Source organism: Orcinus orca, chromosome 5 (assembly GCF_937001465.1).
Source record: "Orcinus orca chromosome 5, mOrcOrc1.1, whole genome shotgun sequence".
NCBI lineage: Eukaryota > Metazoa > Chordata > Mammalia > Artiodactyla > Delphinidae > Orcinus > Orcinus orca.
The window spans coordinates 142,337,168-142,364,806 of record NC_064563.1 but is presented as its reverse complement, the minus strand read 5'-3'; the positions used below and the strand labels follow the sequence as shown (position 1 = coordinate 142,364,806).

Here is a 27,639-nt window from a genome sequence, read left to right as displayed (position 1 = left end):
TCATAAAATTAAGATGTCATTGATGATAAAACGAACCATTATTTTACCGGCCGTCAAAGGAGAAGAGATGCTGCCAATAACGCATGACATGCCATCGATGGTGAGATGCATCCAGATTTCAGAGCTCGTAAAATGTGGAAAAAGGTGTATCTTAAAATCAGTGTAATAAGATTGAAAGGGATACTGCATACGAAGTGCTTACCAAGGTAACCTGGTTTATTATGTGATGGATCAGCTGCTTATGAGTCAAGAGTGGCTAAAAGATGGCTTATTCATCGCAGTGTAAGCAGTTATGTGATGTTCCAGATTCTGATTGGTTATGTGTGTGGGGGAAAGGCAGACTATTGATTTAAGATGACCTTGGCTTCCTAAAGTGCATTGTGATACCAAAGACTTCTATAAGAATTTCTTTTTCTAAAGCATGACCATAATCTTAACATGCTTGTTCCACTTAGTTTTTCCATTTGTTTTTCATAACTATTTGAGGCACCTAAGACTTGAGGAAACTGAGGGTGAATTTGGGAATCCTGTTCCCTGGATGCCTAGTTCTGGCCGTCCTCTGGATTTTTGAAAACGACGTAAGGATCATTTCCCTGGGTATGCTTCACTGGCTCCAGCTGTGAAAGAGAGCCGATCGTTCCTTAAGACTTTCTTAGTTTCAACATTTTACCACGCCCAGATTTTCATGAAAATTTAAGTATGTTGGGTTCCCTGGATTGACATTTCAGTGTTTTTATGAACCGTGGGGATCAAAAGTTAAGAGCAAAATTGAGCCCAGACCCTTATTTTATAATTCTTTTGCTGGAAACATAGGAGCCTCTCAAACTATTCATCTGTTACAGAAAAAAATTCATCTGTTTTAGGCTGTCTGAAATCATTTGCTGGAAATGTCAGTATGCTTAAAAGTGCATTCGACTTTTAATTTTTCTAAAAATCTAAGCATTTTGGAACCTTTGTTGTACCCAAATCTAGTTACTTAAAAATAGAATCGTATTTTAGTCTCATGTATGAAATATAATCTAGTTGAGTTCTCTTCACTTTCTAGAACTGTCAGTCAACTGTGATGACCAAAATCTGAAAAAGTGGTCCTCACATGTCATTGGTGCATATTCAGTATTCAAATGAAATAATAAACATTGTATACTAACACGACGGTCCCTTTTGTTGGAGGGCAGTTCGCTTAGAATTTATGCATTTCTCATAAGTTCATGAAAAATGGCATTGGTAGCCTGCCACTGGGCACATCAAAATATCCCAGCTTTCCTGGGGCTACAGAAAAGAACACCCCGCACACACGCACACACCAATCTAAAGTTCATGTCTTTTTATAGTAACACAGAGGTGGGCATATTAATTAATTATGCCACATTTCTGCCAGGTTTGGACTTTTTTTTTTTAATTTTCTGTCATAAGGCAGCCAAAACAGTTTGCAAGTCCCTGCGTCTGGCCGAAGGTGCTGAGGGAATAAGCCATACATGTTACCTAAGGCATCTGCTGACAGCTTTGGCAGGTAGGCAGGTAGGTAGGTGAGATGACCACAGACAAGGAGGGAAGCCAGACGGCAGGGAAGCAGGGACAGCATCCGTCGAGGCCAGGAAGGCTCACTTGCAGAGCTACAGTTGAGGGACTCATGTGTTCCTGGTTACCAGCCTGTGTGTAGCGATCCATTCTGGTTTTAATCCTACTAGGCTAGATCCTTTTCCTGCTTTGAAGTCCCAGTTCTGCTAGGGTGGGAGAATCCTATGCACCAGCCTCTGTCATTCATACTGCAACCAAAGGGATGATGAAACCTACATGTAATATACAAAGTCAAGTGGGTGAACAAAGGCATGCTGTTGGTACATAGCATTTGTTTGCTTCTAAAGAACAGCAGTTAATTTTCGTGGTCATCTTTGAAACAGGTTTCTGAAGACCACCCTTCAGCTTCTTTTGACTCCTCCATTGTTCAGATGTGCTAAGTTAGCACGCACGTGTGTGTGTGTGTGTGTGTGTGAGAGTGAGATATTCCATTTATTCGTTTCATTTTCCTGACTTGTACTTAACCCTAGGTGCTTGCCTGCCTTGGTTTAATTAGCATCACTTTGGGGCATGCGCTGTCTTTCCAGAATATGGACTGTGTTTCACCCCTTTGGAAATGAAACGTTTATCCTGAAGCGTCCTCATTTTTAGACTGCTTCTCCTCTAGCAAACAAAAGCAGCTTTTGATATTCTGAAGTATATGGCCTTTCTCATTTTTATTCAGTACTAACTTGGAGGAGAATTTTAAGATACGAAGAAAAGATGTGTGTGTGTCCCCCTCCCCCGCTTATCTCTAGCTTTTGTAGATTTTTTTTTTTCCTAAATCGATCCCAATTAACTTTGATTTCTTTCTTTAGAAAACCATGTGGTGGAAAAATGCTTTGCCAGATGTGAGAATGGGTTCCTCCCCCTCCAAGCACACACTGAAGCCTGGTTTCAGTTCTAGTATTTTGGTCCAGTTTTTAAATCTTAGGCTACATTTATTTGGTCATTGGTTGTGTTTGTGAGAATATCCTACTTTATCTTGGGGAGATACTCATATTTTAACATTGTTACTCTTTTTGTTGTGAAAGCCATTTTCTTCTCATTTGTGATTTAAAGGTTAGCCTGCTCCTTATATCTAACCTGTTTCTGCCAATTTCTGATACACATCGCACATTTATTCATGTTTCTCTTCACCGGTGAGCCAACGCTGACATTACATAGCATGGTGTTCCCCTCCGAGGCTTGGTGGAGTCTGCAGGACCCGGCGGGAGAATGGAGGCAGCCTTCAGCCTTGTTTTTTGCTCTGAGTGCGTAAAACCATTCCATCCAGCGCCGCGATGGGAAAGGAGACCCTGTCTTGCACAATTTATTGAAGAAGCTATAATTTTGCCTTTATTAATTAGCAGGACTGCACTAAGTCCGTGGTGCCGATTTGACTTTTAAACCCATGTCTGTGAGTTTAGATTCCTTACATCCCCTCACTCCGTTTGTGACCGGAAGAGAGAGCCACGTGACTCAGGCTCCCCCGCCGAATCTACCGTGCCCATTTCTCGGATTGTTGCCATCTGTTTGTTGATGCGTTTGCTTTTGCTGGTGGTTCAAGATGCCTTACTTTTTTTCTTTTCTTCCTTGTGCCTGATTCTGGTTCTCTGGCTGGCACAACCCATCCTTTTCTACATTTTGAGTTATTGTTTAAACCCCCAGCTTACTCTTTCCCAAACTGTCACAGGGCTGCGATTCTAAGAGATTTTAGAGATACTGTGGCGGTGGGTGGTGGCGGGGGGTGGTTATCCATGCACAGACACCTGGCCTCCACTCTGAGAGCCAGAGCATTGAGTTTGTTCCTTTTGATTCTCCCTGCTCACTGGTTCACAGCACAGTGTGCCTGGCAGTGAAGTTCAGGTACTCGGGTCCCTGGGTAGATGGGGGATGGAGTGGGGGAGGACACACTGGATTGGGGGGTGCTTTGTGAAATTGCATGTGTTCCCTAAAGATTCGGACACTTCTGCATAAGGGGGGGATGCTTCTGTCTTAGAAAGGCTGCTTTGTAGGTCTCTATTATTAACGGGGGTGGGGGGAAAATCGTTACTTATTTAAGTATCAATTCAAAGAATAAGAAAGGAGTGCTAATGTAGACAATTATCGGAAACCAAGGAATATAAGAAGGGTGTCCTAGGCTGTGGGGATAGGAGGGAACTGAAGATAAAACACTCACCAGTGTGCTCACCAAATCCCTGCTTTATCTTGGGCAGCTCACCTCAAGGTGAGGTCTCGACCTTCCTGGGTCTCCGATCTTCCCATTTGGGGGATGAGGAGTTTGGACAAGAAGGTCTCCGCAAGTCCCCACTGGCTCCAAAGTTTCCATTTAAAAAACATGTGTGACCCAGACAGCATTTGCTTCTCACCAGCTGCATAGCAGTACCGAGGGTGCCCAAGGACTGAAATAAACATGAACTACCACATGGATTTCTGTTTTGGTTATAGAAAGCAAAATTGGATGGTCTCGTAGTTCTTCTGTGTCGTTGCTGCACAATACGTCATTCAAGTAGCTGAAATTTCCCAATCGAATTTGCCTTTGCTGATTTGGCTGTCGAACGTCCGCCTAGCCATAGGCTAACCACTTGTTTGACTTAAAACCACAGAAGAATGCTCTAACAATGACACATTTCTATTTCTTCTCACCCAATCGTGCAAAATGAGCAAAGATAGGAATAGAAAGTAAGGGGGAAAAAAAAAAGAGCTAGTCAGCGATCTAGGTATTTTAAACATCTTGGTATTTGGAGACCTCTGGCTAATCACAGCTTTTTTTTTTTTTTTTTTTTTTTGGTTCATTTATCATCCAGATGTTCACCGTCATGGAAGCGCCACTTGAAACTATTTCAGCTAATAACTTAGAAGTGGAAAAATTCATATCTTTGTCTCTGTGTCCTTTGGTGCCCCATTTCCCCCTCACTCTTCTAAGTAGCTCTTCTTCAAAATCTCCTGGGAATGTGGCAGTTTTGCCAGATGCTTAGGTGTTAGCCGTCACATGTCTTTTTTAATCTTCACGACCATTCTGTACCCTGTCTGCTTGAATTATAGATTGCATTTGTCAAATAATGACACATGCAATTGGATGTCTTCTAAGACCTTTGAAATTCCACTTCCTTGAGTTGAGATTAAAGTGGGTATTATCTGCACGGCTGTGGTCAAGGCTGGGATGTTTGGAGACCTGCACAAAAGTTTTTCTAGGTCGGCCAGTGCCAACTCTTACTGTCTCTAGGGGAAAGAAAGCCAACTCCCTTTTGCTGCTGAAAGGTGGAAATGGATACCGTAAAAACTACCTAAAAAGGGGGTCCCAGTTAGAAATGACCGTACAGTTAGCAACTTTTTGAAGCATGACTGTCCCTTGGAACGTCCTGACTGTGTGTTTCTTTGGGTGTCCAGGAAGCGTTATCTGTTGTGAGCGAGGACCAGTCATTGTTTGAGTGCGCATACGGCACGCCGCACCTGGCCAAGACGGACATGACCGCGTCCTCCTCCAGCGACTATGGACAGACATCCAAGATGAGCCCGCGTGTCCCTCAGCAGGACTGGCTGTCTCAACCCCCAGCCAGGGTCACCATCAAGATGGAATGTAACCCTAACCAGGTGAATGGCTCAAGGTAAGGAGACCGCCGGCTCTTGCTCTCCCAGACCTCTGGTTTTCCCACCCCTTGAAAAGGCAAAGTGGAAATTGATCACGCTTCCCCCGAGATGGTTTCAGAAACTCAGGGCATTCGACAGTAACACTGGGCAATGCTGAGAAAATGTGTTCTCCAGTGGTTTGCGTGGAGGATAGAGGTTGTAAAACCAGTAGTACATTTACCGAGAACTCGCTTTGAAGATGAGATGTTCAATTCCATTTCCCAGACGTGAGGGCTTTGTGGGAGGGGGCCTTGCCCACATATGGCAGAATTTGTCTCTGAGGTTTTTATTGCCTGGAAAGTAAAGCTGTCTTCTGTTTTCATGGAGGGAGAGTGTCAGCTAGTGGCCAGGCAGTGTAGCATATGTCCAAGCCATATGACATTGCTAATGGACCTACTTTCTGTGTCCTCCAGCCCCCCGCCCCCCAACCTTCTCTCCTCTGTCACCTTCTTTGGATGCTTGCTTTTTCTTCTCATCTTTACTTACACTTAAAACCAAGCACCAGTGTCACCCATAAGTATTAACTCTCCTGAGTTTGTCACGATAATGCTGCGGTCACCTAGAATGTATTAGTGAATTACCGAATGTATTATCCCTGACACTCAAAAGCATTTCTTTTTCTTTTTCTAAATTTATCTGTTTATTTATTTTTGTCTGCGTTGGGTCTTCGTTGCTGCGTGCGGGTTTTTCTCTAGTTGCAGCGAGCAGGGGCTTCTCATTGCGGTGGCTTCTCTTGCTGCGGAGCACAGGCTCTAGGCACGTGGGCTTCAGTAGTTGTGGCACATGGGCTCAGTAGTTGTGGCTCATGGTCTCTAGAGCACAGGCTCAGTAGTTGTGGCGCACGGGCTTAGTTGCTCCATGGCATGTGGGATCTTCCCGGGCCAGGGCTTGAACCCGTGTCCCCGGCGTTGGCAGGTGGATTCTTAACCAGTGCGCCACCAGAGAAGCCCACAAAAGCATTTCATTGGATGTAGTTTTGAAGAGTCAGGTTGATTTCAATTATGATATAATACCCCATATATATTCAGAAAGAATCGTATCAAATCTCAAGACAAAGAAAGAATAATTGCATTTAAATTTGTATGATCTGCCCAGAGTCACAAGAGCAGCTCACAAGTTTTAGTGCTTTACTATGTATAAAGCCCTTTTACATCTGATGGCCTGTCAGTCCTCCAGGCAGCCCTGTGAGGAATGCTTATCCCCATTCAATGGATGAGGAAACTGAGACTCAGGCATTTTCTGGCTAACCCAAATCAGCACTTAAAGCAACTCAGAATTTGGATTCCAATCAAGGGTGTTTGACTCCACACCCAGTGCATTTTCCCCACTCTGTCGTAGCTATAATAGGCCCTTTTTGCTACGTATATATTTTAATGTGAAATATGTTTTTTATAAGTGTCATGTTTTATAAGTGCTGGAAACCATTGCATCAACTTCTAGTGTGGTGTCCGTGAAGGTGCCAAGTCACAGCCCTCAGAGGGAATGTCAACCGTGAGGCTGGACGTGCCAAACAGGGAGATGGGAGGGGCCAGAACGTCCCTGGGCCCTGAGAAGTCAGTTCGCTTCTGTGCGTCGAGTTTCTTCTTGAAAGTGGGAACGCTAATTCTGATGTTGCCTATTTGCTACAGCACTGGTCCTTTAAAGGGAATTCAAGCCAAGGCAGACCCATCTTAGACCTCGTCAAGGGGCTAATTCCTAGACTTCTGAAAGGACCATGGTAGAAAAGGCAAGCATAGGGTCCAGGATGCCAGAGTCCCGGCCAGTTCCTCGCTATATGTAAATATGTTACAGGTAAATCCTAGCCATCTGATAGAATGGTTCCACTGACGGTTCGCTGTATCTGTTTCTGCGACTTGGAGGCATGCAGGTTAATCCTGTTCTGAGGAAGGTAGCGGTGTTTATATAAAAGGGTAGTTGTGGAGCCAACCCTGTAAACATTGATGGATTCTAATTTTTGGTGGAGTCACGTGATCCCACGCATGCCGGGGCAGTCACGGTGGGAGCATTAAGAGCAAGATGCATTTCTAAAGCGTTCTTCTTCCAAGGCTGGTTTCTACCTATGGGAGATACATCAGCCCGTGTGTGTGCGCGCACGCATGTGTGTGTGTGCGTATGTGTGTGTGCGTGTGTGTGTGTGTGAGAGAGAGAGGGAGATTGTGTGTGCAAGGGAGAGATGATGAGAGAGATAGAGATGGAGATGGAGAGAGTGGAAGATAAATAATTAGAGAGAGAGGGAAAGAACGCTTCAGGCAGAGGGCACTGAGATGGTCTCCAGCTGGCAGCTGGCAGAGCGAGCCGTGCCCTGGCCCTTATTTGTGGAGTCTGGCCTAGGGCCAGCTCCAGGAATGCCAGTCTGGATTTAGCAAGCCTCAGAAAGGAGACTGAATGAGGAGGTGAGAACAATGTTGCAGAAATGAAACTTCCTCTCCTTCTCGCTGAATTTAAATAGATGAATGGATAAATAAGTAAGCAAACAAACAAATAAACGAATAAATAAATAAATAAGAGAGAAGTGTGAATACCGGTTCCTTCAATGCCGGCCTGTGCTTCCCTTCAAGAGCTGATGTCCACCTGCCCTCCTGGCCAAGCCCTGGGGCCTCCTTCCCAGCCCGAGGTGGTCATCACTGGGATTCGGGATGGGTGGGGGGACTTGAGGTGACCCTGAGCCTGGCCTAGGGGCTTCAAGTCCCCAAGAAAGACACGGGCCCCCAGAAAGCTTCTCCCGCGTTCCTCGGCCGGCTGACCTTGGAAAGCTTCTTGGCCGTTCGTCTGTCAGGCAGCTGCGAAGCTGCGGACTCAGGCGAGGGTCTCTTTCCTGGGAAGGGAAATCATTTTTGGAGAAACTGGACCATTTTCTTGCAAGGGGACAATGGAAGCGTCAGTAGCTTCCACTCTCAGGCCCTCATGGAATCCTAAGATGCTCAGAATGCTCCCCTCAGAGGATGGTTAAAGGCAGTTCCAGCTTTGGGAGCAAACTGGGATGTGTTTCGGTGGCGGCTACCGAGGGAAGTCAGCCTTGTCATGGTCCTTGTCCTCCTCCTGGATGTCCGGTGGTGCTGGCCCAGCAGCCGCTGCCCGGGAGGTGGGCACGGCTGCCTGCATTTGCCTGGTAACTTGATGGGAAATGGCAAGCCTGATGTGGAGCAAGGGGTGAGGGGCATGGGGAGGAGGGGCACCGGGGGGAGGAGGACATGGGGGAGGAGCACGGGGGGGAGGAGGACGGGGGGAGGAGGACGAGGGTGAGGAGCAGAGGGGGGAGGAGCACGGGGGGAGGAGCAGAGGGGAGGAGCACGGGGGTGAGGGGCATGGGGGTTAGGGGCGTGGGGGGGAGGAGCAGAGGGGGGAGGAGTGTGGGGGGAGGAACACGGGGGAAGGAGCAGAGGGGGGAGGAACATGGGGGAGGAGCACAGCTTGTGGAACTGAGCTATGATGCAGATGTCAGCTGGTCACCAAGTGCCCTCCTTCCCCTCACCGTGGAACGTTCTGGGGAAACAGGAGGCAGACATATATTGATCCTCTTTGTAGAAGAGTCTTTTGCCCGTCTTTTCCGAGCTCCGCGTGCTGGATCCAGCTCAGTGGGGCTGGTCTGGTGTGTCCGTCAGGGTTCTCCAGAGAAACAAAACCAGTGGAATGCACAATGAAGAGGTTTGCTGTAAGGAACTGGCTCACACAGTTGTGGAAGCTGTCAAGTCTGAGATCTGTAGGGTGTACCAGCAGGCTAGAATCTCAAGGAGGAGTAGGTGCAACAGTCTTTTTTTGTTTTTTCAAATTTATTTTATTTTTTTGTACAGCAGGTTCTTATTAGTGATTATTTTATACATATTAGTGTATACACGTCAATCCCAGTCTCCCAATTCGTCCCACCCTCCCCCTGCCGCTCTCCCACCTTGGTGTCCATACGTTTGTTCTCTGCATCTGTGTCTCTATTTCAGATGCAACAGTCTTGAGGCAGAATTCCTTCTTCCTTAGGGGAAGCTCAGGTTTTGTTCTTTAGACCTTCAATTGATGAGATGAGGCCCACCCACATTATCAAGGATAATCACCTTTATTTAAAATCAATGGTTGGTAGATGTTAACCGCATCTATGAAATACCTTCAGACCAATACCTCGATTGGCACTGGATTAAGTCACTGAGTGCCATGGCCTGGCCAGGTGGACACAGGACACCGACCACGCCTGGTACTTCTGGCCCCTTGGCTGGTCAGTGGTTAGTGGGGCCCTTCCTTTCAGATTTGCAAATCAGCATTTCCTGGGGTAGCCAGTTCCCTGTCCCTGAAGGGGCTCAGCCTGGCTGGATGGGAAGTGTTGGGGGCTGTCGCACATCAGATTGATGGTCACCAGGACTGGCCTTCAGGCTGTGACCTTGTGGAATATTGCAAGTGGGCGGTGAGGCCCAGTCTGCTCTTCAGAGCATGACGGGCTGCCCGAAGGGGCGTGGAGGAAGGAAAAGCTCAAAATTCATCAGCGGACCTAAGGCCCATTTCATCTCGAGGATTGGAAGAGGCCGGCAGACAGGGCTGCCTGGGATCAGATCTGCAGACGTTGCCAGCTTGCGGTGTGGTCTTCACACGTGTCAGCTCCAGTTCCATAAAAGGGAACGTGGACCTGCATGGACTCTGCTTTCATTCTAGAGACCTTGAATGGGCACCTGGCTGTACCAGCTCTGCCCAAAGTGTCAGGGGGCAGAGGCCCAGGTCATGGAGACAGGGATCCTCCCTGGAGGGGCTCGCGGCAGAGACACTGCAGAGGTGAGCGTGGTCGAGCACCAGGGACCAGGATGCAGCTCGTAAATGTGCCGCCTCCCTGCATCTTTCCGGAGATGCTGGCTGCCTCACCCACCACCTGGAAGCCCCAGGCCAGGGGTGCCGGGAGTTAGGGACTGCAGCAGGAAAGGAAGCGCATCTCCTGGCCCCCAGCCCAGTAGCTCCGTCTCATTGTTCTTGCTCTGAGCTTTTGGGTGGTGGGCTTCCGTACAGTACACTTGCCTCTTGAAGTCACGTTCAGGGGGAATTTACGTAAGTCAAAAATCGGACTTTGGCTGGAACGGGCGGGCTGTTACCTTTGTGGCCCCTTGGTGCTCTTTTGCAAACACCCCCCCGGGGGGGAGAGCCCCCTGTACAGCCTGGGCGTTGCCAGAACGTGACCTAGCTCCCTCCGCATAAGATACGGTCCCTGGGAATGGTCCTGTCTGTCCCTATCGACTCATTACCCTCGGAGGAAAAGGCCAAGGCTTGGAGGAGGGAGGAACTGAATTTCCCAAGCAAGTGATGGAATTCTGCAAAACCTTAGCCCCAATGCGCACACAAGCTCCTGAAATGAAATATGAGTGGTGAAATGAGATCTACTGCCATTATAACAGAGCTCTATAAAAAATAATGAAAGGAAAACAGGAGAGAAAGGAACCATGCCTTGTGAGCCAACAGGGATGTAATTGTGGGTTTGGCTTGGCGGCTGCCGTATCAGAGGACATGATTCTTGCAGACACTAATCCAATTGCACATTGTGTAGACACAAGACATCACTTCTCAGCTTCGGTGGTCCCTGACACCCTGCCTTTCCCCTTTCTTCACTCCAGCCTCACACACAAGAAACCCCCAAGTGTTCACACAATGGAGACGTGTCAGTGCAGCCCAGCTGGAACAGCTGTTCACAGAGGGCCCTGCTGGGGCTTCAGAACTGCCTGGCCTCCAACGAGCCCCCTGCTGTTGGCCTTAATTCTATGTGAGGTTCCTAAGGGCCAAGCCACTGTAGACTGGCAAGATAGACCAAGAAACACACACACGCACACACACACTCATACTCACATGCGGTCCACAAGAAAATTGTCTTCCATCACAAGCAGGCAGTATGGTGTGCAAGCCTTTACTCTCTCTCAGCATCCCTGTCTCGGAGATTCAGTCAACTCTCAGGCGGGTGGAATTGGGCATCCTTCATCCTTCCACAGGCAGTAAAATCTCCTGGTAGCCCACCAGGAAGTCGTGGCAATTCCGTGCTGCCCCCCTGGAGGCTCGCTGCAGCTGGAATTGAGTGACTCTGTGTGCCACACTGTGAGTCCTGCTCTTAGCCCAGTACCCAAGCCACCTGGAGCCATTCATCTATTGTTGAGGTCTGTTGGGTGAGAGGTCCCCTGGTGCGCTGATCTTCAAAGTAGGGCCCTAAGATCCGCTGCATCAGCACCATCTGGGAGCTTGTTAGAGATGCAGATTCTCAGGCCCTGCCCAGACCTGCTGAGTCCAGAGCTCTGGGGGTGGGACCCAGCACTCCTGCTTTAACAAGCTCCCCCTCCCCTACCCCGGGATTCTGACACTCACCGGTCTGAGAAACAGTCCCATGGCAGCATCCAGGGAGAGAAAAAAATGAGAATCCCCGGAACTGGATAAAGGTGGCCTATAGAGTGGATAATCTGGGAGAACAAAGTGCAGAGGAGGGTTCGCTCTCAGGAAGTCTGTCTGCCTAGGTGGACGGCCACCCTGCTCGCCTCTCACTGCAGTGGCTTTTGTCTGGCTGAGCCTGTGAGGTGAGAGACTGGGCCTCGCCTCTCTCTGTTGTCTGGGAAGGAGATTCACTGTGTGCTGTGAAGAACTCCAGCCTAGGATCAGATGACAGGATGCTTTTGACGTAATATTTAAAAAGCATGCGGTCTGGAGTGTGATGAAGATGACAGCAAAGGGAGCTACCTGATTGGTCCATCTTGGTGTCAGACGTCCTGGTTACGCACGGAGTCATTCATTCATCCAGCAAGTATGTACTGAGCACCTATTATGTGCAGTCACTGTTTTAGGTACTTGACATACAGTCGTAAAACATACACAAAAATATTGCCTCTCTAAGTTCACTTTCTAACGGGAAAGACAGCCAGTGAACCAGATAGCTAATTAAAGGCTAACAGGTTAGATTGTGGTAAGTGCTAAGGAAAAAAGAAAACTAAAGCAGGGCAGCGGGTGGCAGGTCTAGAAAGGGCAGCCTGAAAAGATCCCCTCTGAGAACATGACATATGAGTAAAGCCCCAAAGTCAGTGAGGGAGAAGGTCCCATGGTTACCCAGTAGGAGAATATTCCAGGCAAAGGGAGTGGTGAGTGCAGAGACCCTGAGGTCAGCCTGAAGTGTTGGAGGACAGTCGTGGCTAATGTTCAGTGACCAAGGGGAAGAGTGATAGGAGATGAGGTTGAGAGATCGTGAGGCCAGTGAGGGGCTTTGATCTTCACTCTGAGCGAGCTAGGAGACCGCTGGGGGCTGTAAGCAGAGGAGGGACATGATGTCACTCAGATTCAGCAGGATCTCCCTGGCTCCTGTGTTGAAGCCAAGACCGCTAGGAGGCCCTTTGGGAGTCAGGTGAGGCCTGCGTGAGGGTGGTTGTGATGCAGGGGTGGGAAAAGTGATTGCATGCTGGACATACTTTGAAGGTAGAACGGTTGTGTTTTGCTGGTGGGTATGGAGTGAGGAAGAGGGAAGTGAGGCTGAGCCCCAGGTTTGGGGGCTGTACCCCAAATGAGGGGTGGACAAACCACAACTGGAATCCTCCTGAGAATCGAGCCTAGGCCCCTCTAAGTATCAGCCCAGACGCAGGGGGCTTGCACTTACCTCTAATAGGCACCAGGCAAAATAGGACGAGCTCTGGACTCCTTGCCTGAGTTCAGGGGATCTTACTCATTAAACCAGTGGTTCGCAGATGCCGTGGCTGCGCCCCCAGGGAGCCATTTGGCAATGTCTGCAGACAGGTTTTTTTTTTGCGGTTCGCGGGCCTCTCACTGTTGTGGCCTCTCCCGTTGCGGAGCACAGGCTCCGGACGTGCAGCCTCAGCGGCCATGGCTCACGGGCCCAGCCGCTCCGCGGCATGTGGCATCTTCCCGGACCAGGGCACGAACCCGTGTCCCCTGCATTGGCAGGCGGACTCTCAACCACTGCACCACCAGGGAAGCCCTGAAGACTGTCACACCTGTGAGGCGTTCCTGGCATCTAGTGAGTTGAGGCTAGAGGTGCCGCTCAGCGGCCTACAACACACAGGACAGCATCTGCCCCCAGAAAGAATCATCTGGCCCCCAAGGTCTGTCGTCTCGAAGTGGAGAACTCTGCACTAAACCATTTATTTGGTGTTTACTCTTCATCATAGACAGTGTTTGCTATGAAGATGAGTTAAGAGACGCTTACGGTCCATCAAAGGTGAAAACGATTCCGTGAGGTCGCATGACAAGTACAAGTTCAGGGGGATGCTCTGGGCCTGGCCATAGCAGGGATGAGAGTATGACTCAGTTTCCCCAGCCAGGAAAGACTCCCAGAGGAGTGATACTAATATTTCTATAACGCACTGTGATTTATTAATAGATTTTAGGATACAACATATCATCCAATTTCCTCATTAAATCTATGAGATGGCATTGAGATTATACCCATTTTACGCATGGAGACTGTTGAGTCTCCGTAACTTAAGTCCGCCTGCCATGGGCCGTGTGACCCCAGGCCTGTGCTCCTCTTCCTCCCTCAGGACTGCTTCCTTTAGCCAGGCATCACCTCTGTGTTGGCAGGGATGGTGGAGTTTCTCCAGGTGATAGATGAGCAATATGTCCGATTTTTTGTCTTCTGAGAGGCATTAAATCCAAACACCAACCATATTTTGATTTCTTGTATATATTACACAGTTAAAAAAATTTACTTTCCTCTCATTTTACTTATTATAACAGATCAATTAAACTGCACTCATCTTTACATTCCCTTCATGAGGTGCTTCCAAACAGAACCACATTTAACAAATAATTAGCGTGATGGGAGACCTACGGTCTGAGCCCAGTGGTGGCTCTCAGTAAATACTCATTGGGCTGAAATTAAAAATAAAAAATTCTCAGTTTTAGGATAGCGACTATTCCAGTTCCCTGTGTGTCATTGTGTTGGAAGAGGTGCTTTGCCCAGTTCCTGCGTACAGAGCAACATCATGGCGGAAGGTCTTTTAACATCAGTTTTCTCATTTTACGTGGAATACTCAATATTTGACATTTGAAAGCGGCTCCCTGGGACTGGTCTCCCTCATGCCTTTCTACTTTGATGCATTGAGATTTGACTTCATGTATATCTTCTTACATTTTCTAGAAGACTTTATGTCTTCTTTTAGGACAGTGAAATTTGCAGCTATAATCACATTTGTTCCTTTCTGCCTTAAGGTTCTGAATCCGACTGGCATAAAAGATGTTTCCTAGTTAAGCTTGGCCACCTTCCAAACCTTCCAAGCTGTGGGCGGCTCAGTGTTGGAGACTGGAAAACTAGTGGTTTTCCCAACTGTGCTAATGAGGTCGGGTGGTAATAGTTTGTCCTACTTGTAAGGGGCCTTGAGTCTTTACAGACATCAGTTCATTGGGCTGCAGGGCTGAGACATGGATTGAAAGGGCCTCACTTGGGGAAGATTTAGTGAGAGAGTCAAGTTCTCTGGGGCTCCCTCTCTGTCTGGAGCAGACTTTTTCTCATCCCCCTTCCTTAGTAGCACTCATGAGCATCTTTGCCATTTCTTGGGGTGTCAAATGGATGGACACCATTTTGGAGAACAGCTTAAGAGCTGTGCTCTTCCTTATGATGTAAGTGAATCCCATCGGGTCACTGTGGATATTGACATTGGGACAAGGGCACTGCTTGGCATTTTCTATCCTGAAAGGAAAATCATCTTGGTTAACCAGAATTTACATAGCCTTTTAGGAAAATAAAACCCTGAAAGCACCATAATGGCTATCGGGCTTACTTCTTTCCTCTCTGAAAAATGAAAGTGTTTTGAGAAAAGCATACACACACGCACACAAGATAGAAAAGGTGCCACATCTTTGTCAGGTAACTATTTGTAGACATCTTATTCTACAGAATACTTTATTCTAAAGGATGAATCCCCAAAGGATGCGTTTCCTCCTCAGTTTTCAAGATCTAAATGTGCTGTGATCTTGCTGATACCATTTTCGGCTGTTAAACCATGAAACTTTCTCAGGGAAACTTCAAACCCCTTTTGGGGACAAAGAACTAACTGTTGGTGGTGACTTTTTAAATTAATTTCGTCTTCAACTGCTTAGGAGAAGGGAGAAGGGAACAGGCCTGGTGGGAAGAGGCTGAAATTCCAGGTGTAAGAGAGAATATTTAGTAAGGGTAAAAATAACACACAGCTGTGAAGATAAACATCTCCAGTTTCAGTTGGAGCCCAGAGTGCTCCGTGAATCACTGCCCAGCTCCACCCGCTGCTCAGGCCATGGGCTCTGAAGCAGCTTTTCCACTGCCTCTGATTCAGAAATAAACCAGACCTACAAATTACCCCAGTGCTTTCCAGACAATCCCCTCCTTGTCTGGGGTCCTAAAAATACCTTTTTGTGGTGACTACCTCCATTCATGGCGTGAAACTTGATTAGGAGTTGGTTCGGTCGATTAGGACTAAGTATGTGCTTTTAGGATTCTTAGGAAGAAAACCACCTGAGGGGGGATTGATTCCTATTCAGGTTTAAGGCAGACTTGGGATGCGTGCCCTGGCCAGCATCCTTAGGACCCTCTCGTGGAACTGAACTCTTTGGACTGTCAGGGTAGAGCTGCCAAAGAAAGCCTCTGTAGTCTAGCTTCATCATCAAGTTCTTAACATGAAGTCACCTAATAAGCTAAAAAGCACATTTGGGAAGATAGTGCCATTCTAATAAACTGTCATGAGCTGAAGACTGCACGGGAGTAAACATTCGCTTGCTCATCCACAAAAGGGTTGGATGGGATGTGGACCGTGGTCTTCCAGGGCAGAGTATGTGGGGCTGGGGAGAGAGACTTCACCCACCCAAAGGCAGGCACCACGAGAACAGGGACACTGCTGGGTCCCCGGCACCTGGGACAGTACGTGGCGTACACTTGCTCTGTAAGTGTTTGTCACACAGATGAATGGATAAAGAAGATGGGGTACATATGTACGATGGAATGTTACTCAGCCATAAGAAAGAATGAAATAATGCCATTTGCAGCAATACGGATGGACCTGGAGATTCTCATACTGAGTGAAGTAAGTCAGAGAAAGACAGATAGCATATGATGTTGCTTATATGTGGAATCTTTTTTAAAAAAATGGTACAAAGGAACTTATTTATAATGCAAAACAGAAATAGACCCACAGACATAGAAAACAAACTTACGGTTACCAAAGGGGAAAGGGAGGGGAGGGATGAATTAGGAGTTTGAGATTAACATATACACGCTACTATATATAAAATAGATAAACAACCAGGACCTCCTGTATAGCACAGGGAACTGTACTTAATATTCTGTAATAACCTATAAGGGAAAACAATCTGAAAAAGAACGTGTGTGTGTGTGTGTGTGTGTGTGTGTGTGTGTGTGTGTGTGTACAAAATGCATACCTGAATCAGTTTGCTGTACACCTGAAACTTACACAACATTGTAAATCAACAATACTTTAATAATTTTTTTAAATGAATGAATTGAGGAGGCCCAGGGCCAGATGGCCGAGGACAGTCTAGGGAGCGTGGATTTGTCGGACGGCTCTATGGGCCGAGGAAGGGCTTGGGTTGCACGTGGCCAGCATGGACTCGTCTTTGTGGAAGATGACTCTGGTAGCAGGAAAGCAGACTCTCTGGAAGTAAAGCTCAAGAATACAATACCCCACCTTCTAATTTATCCCTCTCCCCCTCTCTTGCCTTTGGTAACCATAAGTTTGTTGTCTACGTCTGTGACTCTATTTCTGTTTTGAAACTAAGTTCATTTGTACCATTTTTTTTAGGTTCCACGTATAAGCGATATCATATGATATTTGTCTTTTCTCTGTCTGAATTAGTTCACATATACACACGACTATATATAAAATAGGTAATTAATGAGGACCTACTGTATAGCACAGGGAGCTCTACTCAATATTCTGTAATAACCTATATGGGAAAAGAATCTAAAAAAGAATGGATATATGCATATGTGTAACTGAATCACTTTGCTGTACACCCGAAACTAACACAACATTGTAAATTAACTATACTCCAATAAAAGTTTTTTTAAAAAAATATGCGTTTCAGGGCTTCCCTGGTGGCGCAGTGGTTGAGAGTCCGCCTGCCGATGCAGGGGACACGGGTTCGTGCCCCGGTCTGGGAAGATCCCACATGCAGCGGAGCAGCTGGGCCCGTGAGCCATGGCCGCTGAGCCTGCGCGTCCGGAGCCTATGCTCCACAACGGGAGAGGCCACGACAGTGAGAGGCCCGCGTACCGCAAAAAAAAAAAAAAAAAATGCATTTCAAATGTGAAAAAAAAAATTACTCCACCGGCATGTGATGGAGAACAAGGCAGGGGAAAGCCATCTCCAAGTGCAAGAGGAATTCAGGAACAGGAAGGAGGATGGGGCTTGAAGAATGGGTAGATTTTCGAGAGGACCAGCGGGTTTGCCTTCACCCACCAGGAGAAGTTATATCAGTTTTGCCCAAATTCGATTTTGACTTGCCTTGGGCTTTCTCTCAGGCCTTAGCGCCTCCACTAACTGTTGTGAAGTGAGAGTGGATCACAGATTTAAGGTGGCTGGTGAGCTCGGCCCTGTCACTTGAGGCTGCATTCAGTGACATGCTTGGATAAATGAGGTCCATTCACACTCAGCTCAGGGCACAGCGCATCCTTGTCAAGCTAACGTTCGCATCTATGCCATTTCACTGCGGGCTGTTTCTGTGATGGAATCTGCCCTGCTGTAAGTAGACTCTGATGTGAGAAAACCAATGTCAGATGTCAAGTTTATTTTGTTTTTCAAAAACCAAAGTCCTAATTTTAATGTCTTGGTACATTTTTATAGGCACATTACCCCTTTTCAAAGAAAAGGATTATGGAAACAGCTAAAAGAAGCTTTTGTATCGGGCTGGGGTCCGCTTAATCTTAAAAAAATTAGATGGACTACTTTCTCAGTGGTCCAGCTTCTGTCCTGGTTCTCAGTTCTGTCTTCTTAGACCCACGATCTGAGTCACAGGCATTCCCACTCTCCTTTCTGAGCACAGACACTTCTTGTCTGATTTCCTCACACTCATGAATGTTCACCCATCATCTCTGCAGAGCTTGCATCCTGCTGAGTGCCTCAAGGAAGGTTTGGGGAGGGACATATGATGTTCAACTGTAAATCGAGGTGGCCACCTTTTTCTTAAACCAGACTTATCAAAATTCGTATGCATGTCCAAATAAACATTGCTGCCTTTAGCGTCTCCCAGGAGGCTCTGCCTTTGTCTGCACAGGGCTGGCCCTACTCATCTCACATCTGCCGCCCTATCCATGACTGTCTTCAGGGCCACTCCCAGGATATTCTTCAGAAAATACCCAATAGTGATGACCTTGAGTCTTCTGAGGGTCCATCCCATTAGGTGTTATGTCTGTGAAAGAGACCATTCGTGTGGAGTTACCAGGGGAGGTCCTATAGCATGGTGGTCAAGTCCTTGGACTCAGGACCCCAACTCTGTAGGTTCAAATCCCAGCTGTTCCACTGCTGGTCGTGTAACCTTGGGCACAACCTGCCTCCATCCTCTCTGCAAGTCAGCTGTAATATTGCTGCTGCTTATTGGTATTTGACCTCGTGGAGTTGTGTGGATGAGATGAATAATAACAGCTAACGCATAGCATTTACTGTGTGTTAAGCACCATTTTGAATGTTTCACTGTAACATGAATACATGAAAAGAGTTTGGAGCCATCCCTAGCGTGAGTAAAAGCAGTCAGATACGGGCTAGAAGATGAAACAAATGAGGTCTGGAAATATTTGTTTGCCCACCATGCAGAGGCAAATTTGAATTTAAAACATATAACTTAGAAGACCGTGGAAACTGGAATATGTAGCATTCCATCTCTCAAGATTTTTTTCGGTTTTTAATCATTTATTTTTTATATTTTTGCACCCATTTTTCTGGTTGGCTGGTTCTTTCCAAAATCAGTGTCGAGAAGTGGTAAGCATGGAGCGCTGGCTGAGGAAATACAGTCTCCCAGTTCCTGTAGCTGAAGCAGCTGCGAGCTGTGTGATTGGAGCATCCTGCTTTGTGTGTGGTATGTTCTCAGGTCTGTTATGGGATGCTGGGAAGGATACTGCTTGCCGCATCGCCCAGTTCTCTGCAAGAGAAGCCACGAGAGAAACCTCTCAAGTTCCAGCTCAGGAAAAGCTTTGCTTCTGCTGAGTGACTGGTTCATATGTATCTTTTTGACACCTTGGATTGTCACAGGATAGATTCCTTTTTTGCTTTGGCAAGTAGGAAGTTCAGAGATAGATTGATGTTCTACCTTGAACAACTATAAATAGGAAGCTTACTCAATGTGCTGATTTTATCTCTTGGTTAATTGCTTTTCTGCCCTCATATAACCTTCACTTCCATTCCTTTGATCGTTTATGTCTTGTGTGCATTTTTGCAGTCCACCTCAAATGTCACATAGTTTGAGGAAGGACAGGGGAAGAAAGTATATTCAGAGCCACCACACATACACATAAATATAACTCTGGAGTTGCAGAGGGAGATGTTGGACTCTCCTCCTTAGAAAAATGTTAATATAAGCTAAGCATTTGTTCATCCAAGTAGCTTCTGGAGAGTCCTGCCTGGGGGCTTGGGAATGGAGTTTCCCAGCCCTCTGATTCTGTAACCCTACGAGAACCCAGTGGAGTTTGGCAGCATGTCTGACTTCTCACCTTAATTTAAATATAGTAGATTTTCCAATTTATTTGATATTCTTTGCTATGTTCTTTCATCATTAATTCATAATACTAGTATGTTTTAAGAAGTCAATGATCATGTTCTCAACTCACCTTAATTCTCCAAATGCTACTTAAGAGCGATTAATTAATTGAGGCTCAACAGGCCATCTTAGTTGGGCATGTGTCTCCAGTTATCAGAAGAAGGGCACCAACCCCCTATCTTGTTCATCATGAAGGTTGAGGGGGTCTTTCTACATTATTTCTCTATTTCCTAGAGTGACTGCAATTACACCCAAGTGGCATGGAAATCTGTTAGATTGCTGCAGAGATTAAGCTCCTGAAGTTGTGTGGCCCCAAGGATGTTTTAAGGGGCTTGGAGGCTGATACACCCAACTTTCTGGCACCCCCAGCTGTTGTCCAGTGCCTTCCTGAAATTCTTCAGTCTGAATCAGCCTCCCCCTCTCAGGGCAGCCCCAGCCCCATGTGGGATTTCTCCTGCTGTGAGCGGTCTTCCTGCCTTCTCTTCCCTCTCACTGGTGCCACATACTGTATGGGGTTGTCAAGACCAGTGTTTTGTGGGTTATAAATAGAACCCAGACCTGAAAATGTGAATCTGAGAATATGGTTAAGACACAATCATTTTTTATTTATTTTATTGTGGTAAGAACACAACACGAGATCTACCTTTTAAACAAATGTTTAAGTGTACCTTATTGTTGACCAAAGGTACCAAGTAGTACAGCAGATCTCTGGAGCCTTTTCATTCTACTTGTCTGAGACTTTATGATGGTTGATTAGTAACTTCACCACTTCTCCCTCCCCCAGCTCCTGGAAACCAACATTTCGCTCTTTGATTCTCTGAATTTGACTTTTTTAGATACCTCATATAAGGGGGAATCGGGCAGTATTTGTCTTTCTGTGACTGGCTTTTTTCACTAAGTATAATGTTCTCAAGGTTCATCCATGCTGTCATCTATTTCCAAATGTCCTTCTTTTTAAGGAGAATAGTATTCTATTGTATGAGTGTACCACATTTTCTTTATCTATTCATCCATCAATGGACATATAGGTTGTTTCCACACCTTGACTATTGTGCATGGTACTGTAGTGAAGCTAGAAGTGCTACTATCTCTTGCCTGATTTTAATTCTTTTGGATAAATAGGCATAAGTGGGATTGCTGGATCATATGGTTGTTTTCTTTAAAAATGTTTCAAGGAACCACTATACTGTTTTCCAGTGCAGCTGTACCATTTTGCATTCCCACCAACAGTACGTGAGCGTTCCAATTTCTCTACATCCTCACCAACACTTGTTATCTTTTGGGTTTTGTTTTTATAATAGCCATCTTGACAGGTGTGAAGTGATATCTCACTGTGGTTTGACTTGCATAATCACTTTTCCATGCCCTTAAAAGATAGAGTCTTTGAGAGAAATATCTTGAACCATGCTTATTAGCAATAAAGAAATTGACGCCCCAAATAATAAGACAGAGAACTTTCATATTCACCAATTAATTACCCATTTAGCAGGCATCTAATGAATTGCCTTAGAACTTTCACAGGAACTGTTAAAGAACACATATGTGAATACCAAGGATATCATATTTAAAGGGATGCTCTTTGCTATGTGCATTTCAAAGTAATGTACTGAATGCCCAAACCTTTACCATGTTAGAATAGAGAACGTGGGATCCTCTGTTCTAGGCTTGGTACAGGTAGGATACCAGGCTGTTTGTGGGAGCTTCTCCCTGTGACTTCTCGGAATGCACGATGAAGGTAGAGCTAAACAGTGCAGTAAGCAAGGGGCAGATTTCCGGTGTGGATCTCTTCTTACCACAGCTGGGCAAAGAGCTGAAAACGCATTTATTGGGAGACTTTTCAATATACACTTTGCAATTCTCTGAATCACGTTAAGATTTCTTTTTCTTAAAATAGCAGTGTCTAAAGTCCATGAAAAAAATCCTCCTCCAGGATTTCCCTCTCTTTCTTATTTCCGTCTTTTTAGATACGCTCTGGATGGGTCACACATCTGCTGTGCTGGGGAATGAACAGTCCAGGGGCAAGGATGGTGGCCTAGACTATGAATCGTGTATGTATCACAGTGCACACCCTAAGCCAGAGTAACGTGTGGGGCAGGGCGTTCCTGATGCCTTTCTGAAATGAGGATCTGCTTTACTTTTTAAAGGGCCGCCATCCTAGCCATCTTAGCTTTACTGGGTGGGGCTGTCTGTGCGGGGGGTTGTAAGTGTGGCCAGTGAGTAGAGGCTGCCCAGCTTCAAGCCTCAGTTCTGCCTCCTCCTGGCTCTGAGACCTGGAGCAATTCCCTTCTCTTTTGTGTCATCAGTTTACACATCTGAGAAAGGGAGCTAATGCCAGCAGCCGCTGCACCAGGCTGTTGTGAGGATTGGTAACTGTTGAGCTCTCAGAACACAGTGACATATATATATGCTACTCTTTTGCTATTAAAATTTCCAAGAGAATAAACAAGGCGAAATGACTGAACAGTGAGAATAGAACACCTGGGACCCCTTTAACCAGTATTTATTGAATACCTGCCTTGAGTCTCGTATGTCAGTGGCCCTATGGGGTGACCTCTCCCCTCTTTGGGGTTGGAGTTCTGTTAGATTTATTACTTAGATTCAAAAACTATTTGAAGTGATCACAAACATGGTTCCCTTCTGTATTCCTCTGAAGCTAAAACAAAATACAGTGGAAAAAAGACAATTTTTTTTACTGAACTGAAGGTACAACGTTTGAAAATAGGGTTTCATTCTGCTGCTTTTTTTCACAATGAAAGCTGGCTGGAAAAGCTTAATGAGATGAATTATGTCTTCTGGTTATAAGATGAAGACAAAGTAACCATATTGAAGACTGCCCCTGTTTTAAATACTTACACATATTTTTGGAAAGCTCTGGTAAAATGCAATTTAATAGCTCATTATATCTCTGTATTTGATGAGGGATCTATTTTAATGCCATGGGAAAACTGATTTGTTCCTAGAGCTTTCGTCCTCAGAGATGGAAATTGAACAATTGAATTGTAAGAAAATGGGAGAGTTGGAACGTATGGTCCATGATCCCCCATGTTTCCTCTTTCTATAATTCTATACATCTCTTTGACTTTTCACTTTTTAGATGGATAACTGCCTTGCTGGAGAAGAAAGGATTTATGGTGCCTGATATACAGCAGGCACTCAATAAAAAATAGTCTAAATCGAGGAGTGAATGAATGAATCTGAACAGTGCTCATCTTAGATCTTACAGATGTTACTTGAGTGACACTCATCACCTAAGTAGCATCCAAAGTCTTTTTCCTAAAGAAACAAACCCCTTTAACTCTCTTCCCTAGTAACTTCTCTCCTTGAGACCAACGGACCAAAACATACATACTCCACTCAACTGATGGAATTTTCCAAAGGGAAAGGAAACTAAGTCTCAAGTGAAGACATACAGTGTTTTGATATTAGGATGGGTCTTTTAGAGATAAATGTTGGAAGCCAGGAAAAACAGCATCAAGAGGAAATAATGCACGTGTAGGCAGCATTGGAAATATAGAGGGTTCGCACCGTGGGAACTCCGACTGCTATTATTTTTAAATTTCCTTCATGTTAGTACAGCTGTGAGGATGCCATGAAACAGGGCTGTGTATTTCCAGGCCCATGGTAGGAACTTAGTCCTGGATGACCCCAACTATAACCTCCATGCACAGACATACCTGCTTCTTCCTCATCATCAGCCCTAAGCTCCCTCCATCAGCACCAGACATGTGCAAGGGATGCTGAGAACAAATCTGTATTTTCAGAGTTCCCAGACGCTGAACAAACTCTTTCCAGGGCCTTTGGTCTGCTCTTCCTGTCCACACCCCTGCCGTGGCTCTTGGGTCTAGAATGACCTTTTCCACCCCACCTCAGTCCTGCCCCGCCCAGAGAGTGCCCTTCTGCCTCAATGCCTCAGACCATCTCTGACTTGAAGGTCATGTCCATGCCAGACCTATAGTTCCAAGATTCTGCAAATTGGCTGCAGAGTTCCAGCAAACAAAGTGTGGAGGAGACAAAGGAAGGCTCACTGGAGTGGAGCCCACAACCATCAGGGCCTCAGACATGGGGATGGAAATCTAACATCCAATGGAGATGCGTAGATTCCTAAGAGTATGAAGAATCCTGTGTTGGGTAGCACTTGAGAGGAAATTTCTAGAAGTCCACCTTAGAAGACATAACCCAACCATCAAGGTCCCTCAGAAAAAAACATTTTTCTGTTTCCTGGTTAAGCTGCATTTTCTGTTTGGAGTTTCCCCATTATGTATGATTTCACCATGTCCAATAACTTTCCAGTCTCACTTAAAAATTTATATTCCCCTTTTTTCTTTTTTTAGAAAGGCAGGTTTGTCTTTGTCCAAGAGGCCATGGCTGTCTTAACGAACAGCAGCCCTGTGAGCTGTTCCCCAAGGCCCAGCAGCTGACTCCTTTCTGCAGGCGCATAGCTGGTTTCCCCCCCTCACCAATCCTAGTCCTACAGGGCTGCTGGGGTCCCCTGTCCTTCTCCCTCCTCTGATCTTCCTGCCTGCACCTAAGCCAGGAACACTGGGGGCCTTCAAACTCTGTGTCTAAAGATTGGCTGCAGGGATTTGAAATTGAGCACAAGGATTTCGTTCTGAGGTTGTGAAGAGGCATGCACTCTAGGATAAACCTTGATGAGGGTCGTCTCCCAGCATCTGTGTGCGTGGCCTGTTTACAGTCACACGGGGAGAACAAGCGCCAGTTCCCTGCTCCTTGCAAGTGTTTCCAGTCAGTTGTCATGGAAGGGGGTTTGACACGACAGTTTCAGAAGGAGCTGGCTGGAGAAATAGAAGCCAGGTGGCAGCTTTGCTTCCCATGTGCCTGCCTGCCCTCTGCTTCCACTGAGCAAGGGCACTGTCTTAGTCTGCTCGGGCTGCCATCACAAAATACCATGGACTGTGGCAGTGGGGGGCGGGTGCTTAAATAACAGTTCTGTAGACTGGAAGTCAAAGATCAAGTTGCTGGCAGGGTTGATGTCTGGAGACAGCTCTCTTCTTGGGTGGAGGATGGCCACCTTCTCACTGTAAACTCAGTGGCAAAGAGGAGAGAGACAGAGACAGAGAGAGGTATCTGGTCTCTTTGCCTTCTTATAAGGGCCACTAATCCCATCATAGGGGCCTCACCCTCAGGACCTTGTGTAAAATTAATTATCTCCCCAAGGCCCCACCTCCAAATGCCATCACGTGGGGATTAAAGCTTCAAAATATAAATTTGGAAGAAACACAGCCATTCAGTTCATCACAGACACTGCATTTGTCTTTTCACAGTCTCCTCGCCCTTCCTCACACCCCTCCACCTTGCCCCTCCTTGCTTCTTTGGGTATCACGCGGAGACAGGGAGGAGGGCTCTGGGTTGCCGCAATAATGGAAGGATGTGTCTTCTTCCCCTCCAGGAACTCCCCCGATGAATGCAGCATGGCCAAAGGAGGGAAGATGGTGGGTAGCACGGACACTGTCGGGATGAATTACAGCGGCTACATGGAGGAGAAGCATATGCCGCCCCCAAACATGACCACGAACGAGCGCCGAGTTATCGTCCCAGCAGGTCAGAGGCTCGGTCAGCGACCCACGCCTTCCTAGAACTTCATTCGGCTCTCTCTTCTTGCCCTTGGCATTGGTCACCCTCCACTGCCTGGAGCAATGGTTGTAAATGGAAGCCGGCAGAAGTTGGTCCACCCACAGTGAAATGTTCACTGCTCTTGGTGTGTGTGTGTATGTGTGTGTGTGTGAAAGAGAGAGAGAGAGAGAGAGAGAATCCATGAAAAGTGACCTCTCTAAGGAAGAATTGGCTTTTCTCTGAGGTTATTTGGTGTTAAATAGCCTTCCTTTTATGAGGTGCTATTTATAATAGAAGGTAGGCTTTAAAAGTTTTTTTTATCTAGCAAAATTAACAGTTGGGAGCCCTATATTGTTTGATCTCAAACTCTGAAATTCCAGCTATCACTGACATATAACACAGACTCTGAGAGCCAGAAAAATTCTTTACCAGAAGTAGTTCTAAACCCAAGCCAAAACAATGGCTCTGGATTTGAGGAGAATGCCAGGAATTTATTTATTTAGCAAAACTAAAGGTAATAGGAAGGATGCCTTAAACCTCCTCAGAGGAAATACACTACATAAAACCAAAAATATCACCACAATAGCAACGGTGACAACTCAGTGGGTCCTGACTCTATATTAGGTATTTGGTGAGCGATGTGCAGACATAGAAAGTTTGGTGTCATGAAATCTTGGGAAATAGGTAGTGTCTTTGTCACAAGTGCCCTGATGAGGAAACTGAAGCTTGGAGAGGTCAGCCTGCAGTTAATAAGAGGCCGAGTTAGAGCTCAGGCCCTTCTGACTCCTTCGTTCTCTTCCTTTCGGGGGGGAGGGGGGTTGGAAAGAATCTCAGCCCCTTGCAGTAGCCCTGCCGGTTCCCTCCCATCACCCACTGCAGCCGCCTGGTCCCCCTCTTGTTCCGCCTCAGGGGCTGAACTGGCTGTCGCCTCAGCCCGAAACCCCCTTGGTTCCAGGGAGTTCTGTCCTTCACCGGGGCTCTGTGCAAACATCTCTTCAGAAGCCTTTCCTGACCACTCCATCCAGAGTCGCCCCCTCCCCACTCCACCCAGTGACTCTCAACCCCCCACCTGCTTCATTTTCCTTTATTGCCTTTATTCCCATCTGTCACTATAGTGGACATTTATGTGAAAGCTCTCTTATTATCTCCTCCCTCAATAGAATGTAAGCCCCACAAAGGCCCTACCTCCATGGCCAGGTGCAGTACCTGGTGTGTACTAGGTGCTCAATGAATATTAACTGAGGGAGGAATGGATGAAGGGGTGCCTAGCCACTGGGTAGTCCTGTCCGGGCTGCCCCTTGTTGCTGGAGTAATAAGAGGTGTGCATGGGTGATGTTGGTGCAAACTTGATTCTCCCTTGCCGCAGAAGTCACCTCTATTCATCTCCATGAAGTGTGATGCCAGACGGGTTCAAATCCCCTCTGTGGCGTGATTCCCACCCCTGCCCCTCCTTCTGCATCAGGTCACATCCAGGGGACTTCTGTTCCCGTTGCTTTCCGAACAGGAGAGTTCAGAGTGCAGAGTCCTTGGCAACACCTCTGACTTGGGTTCCTGGACTGGCTTTCTCTTCGGGGTTGTCACTGTGTGGCTTTGCAGCAAAATGATTTGATGCAGTTATAGGTACGAAAGGGATCATCCGTCCCTGATCTGGAAGCACACGTTGTAAGACAGTGGAGAGTCTCAAGTGTGCCGTATGAGAGGGACAAAGCTGGTTTTCGTGTTTCTGGAAAGACAGTTGGCATTTATGCAGAGGGCGTGTATTTGGTTTGATCATGGGAACTAAGCTGCATTCCTGAGACCCATTACTTGTTACTGAGACTTAGAACAGGAGGCATTTCCTGTTGAATGGGAAAAAATATGGAAGGGCAGATGTCCGAGATGCCCATCCGGGATGTGTGGTACCTAAAAAAGGCTTGAGAACAGACATGTGCCTGGAGAGGACTGGGAGGGCAGGGATGCTGTTGCCTCGGACACTGGCTGACGCTGAACGGGATGACAGAAACCCAGAGGATGTCCGTCCAAGCCCATCTCACCCTTTGCCTTCCTCCTTAAGAAAGTATTTTCTTCAGTTTACGCAAAACAAAGTCTTTTTAGTTCTCTAAGGTGAGAGAGTCAATCTGAGGAGAGGCCCATGTTAAAGATGCTTATCTGGGTTCCCTGTAGAATTGCAGACCCAGGAGCTAAGCCTGGTGCCATTATATCCTTTTAACTGACGAG

The 27,639-nt window shown here is 46.5% G+C and overlaps 1 protein-coding gene across 6 annotated transcripts in view; it reads left to right on the top strand.

Moving 5' to 3' along the window:
* ERG (ETS transcription factor ERG) overlaps positions 1-27,639 on the top strand; it is a 280,491-nt gene that overhangs the window by 213,644 nt on the left and 39,208 nt on the right. For all 6 annotated transcript variants that reach the window (XM_049709977.1, XM_049709979.1, XM_049709978.1 and 3 more), the window contains 2 exons: positions 4,930-5,147; positions 25,259-25,410. In XM_049709977.1, coding sequence (XP_049565934.1) covers positions 4,930-5,147; positions 25,259-25,410 — 370 coding nt within the window. The remainder of the gene's footprint in view (positions 1-4,929; positions 5,148-25,258; positions 25,411-27,639) is intronic.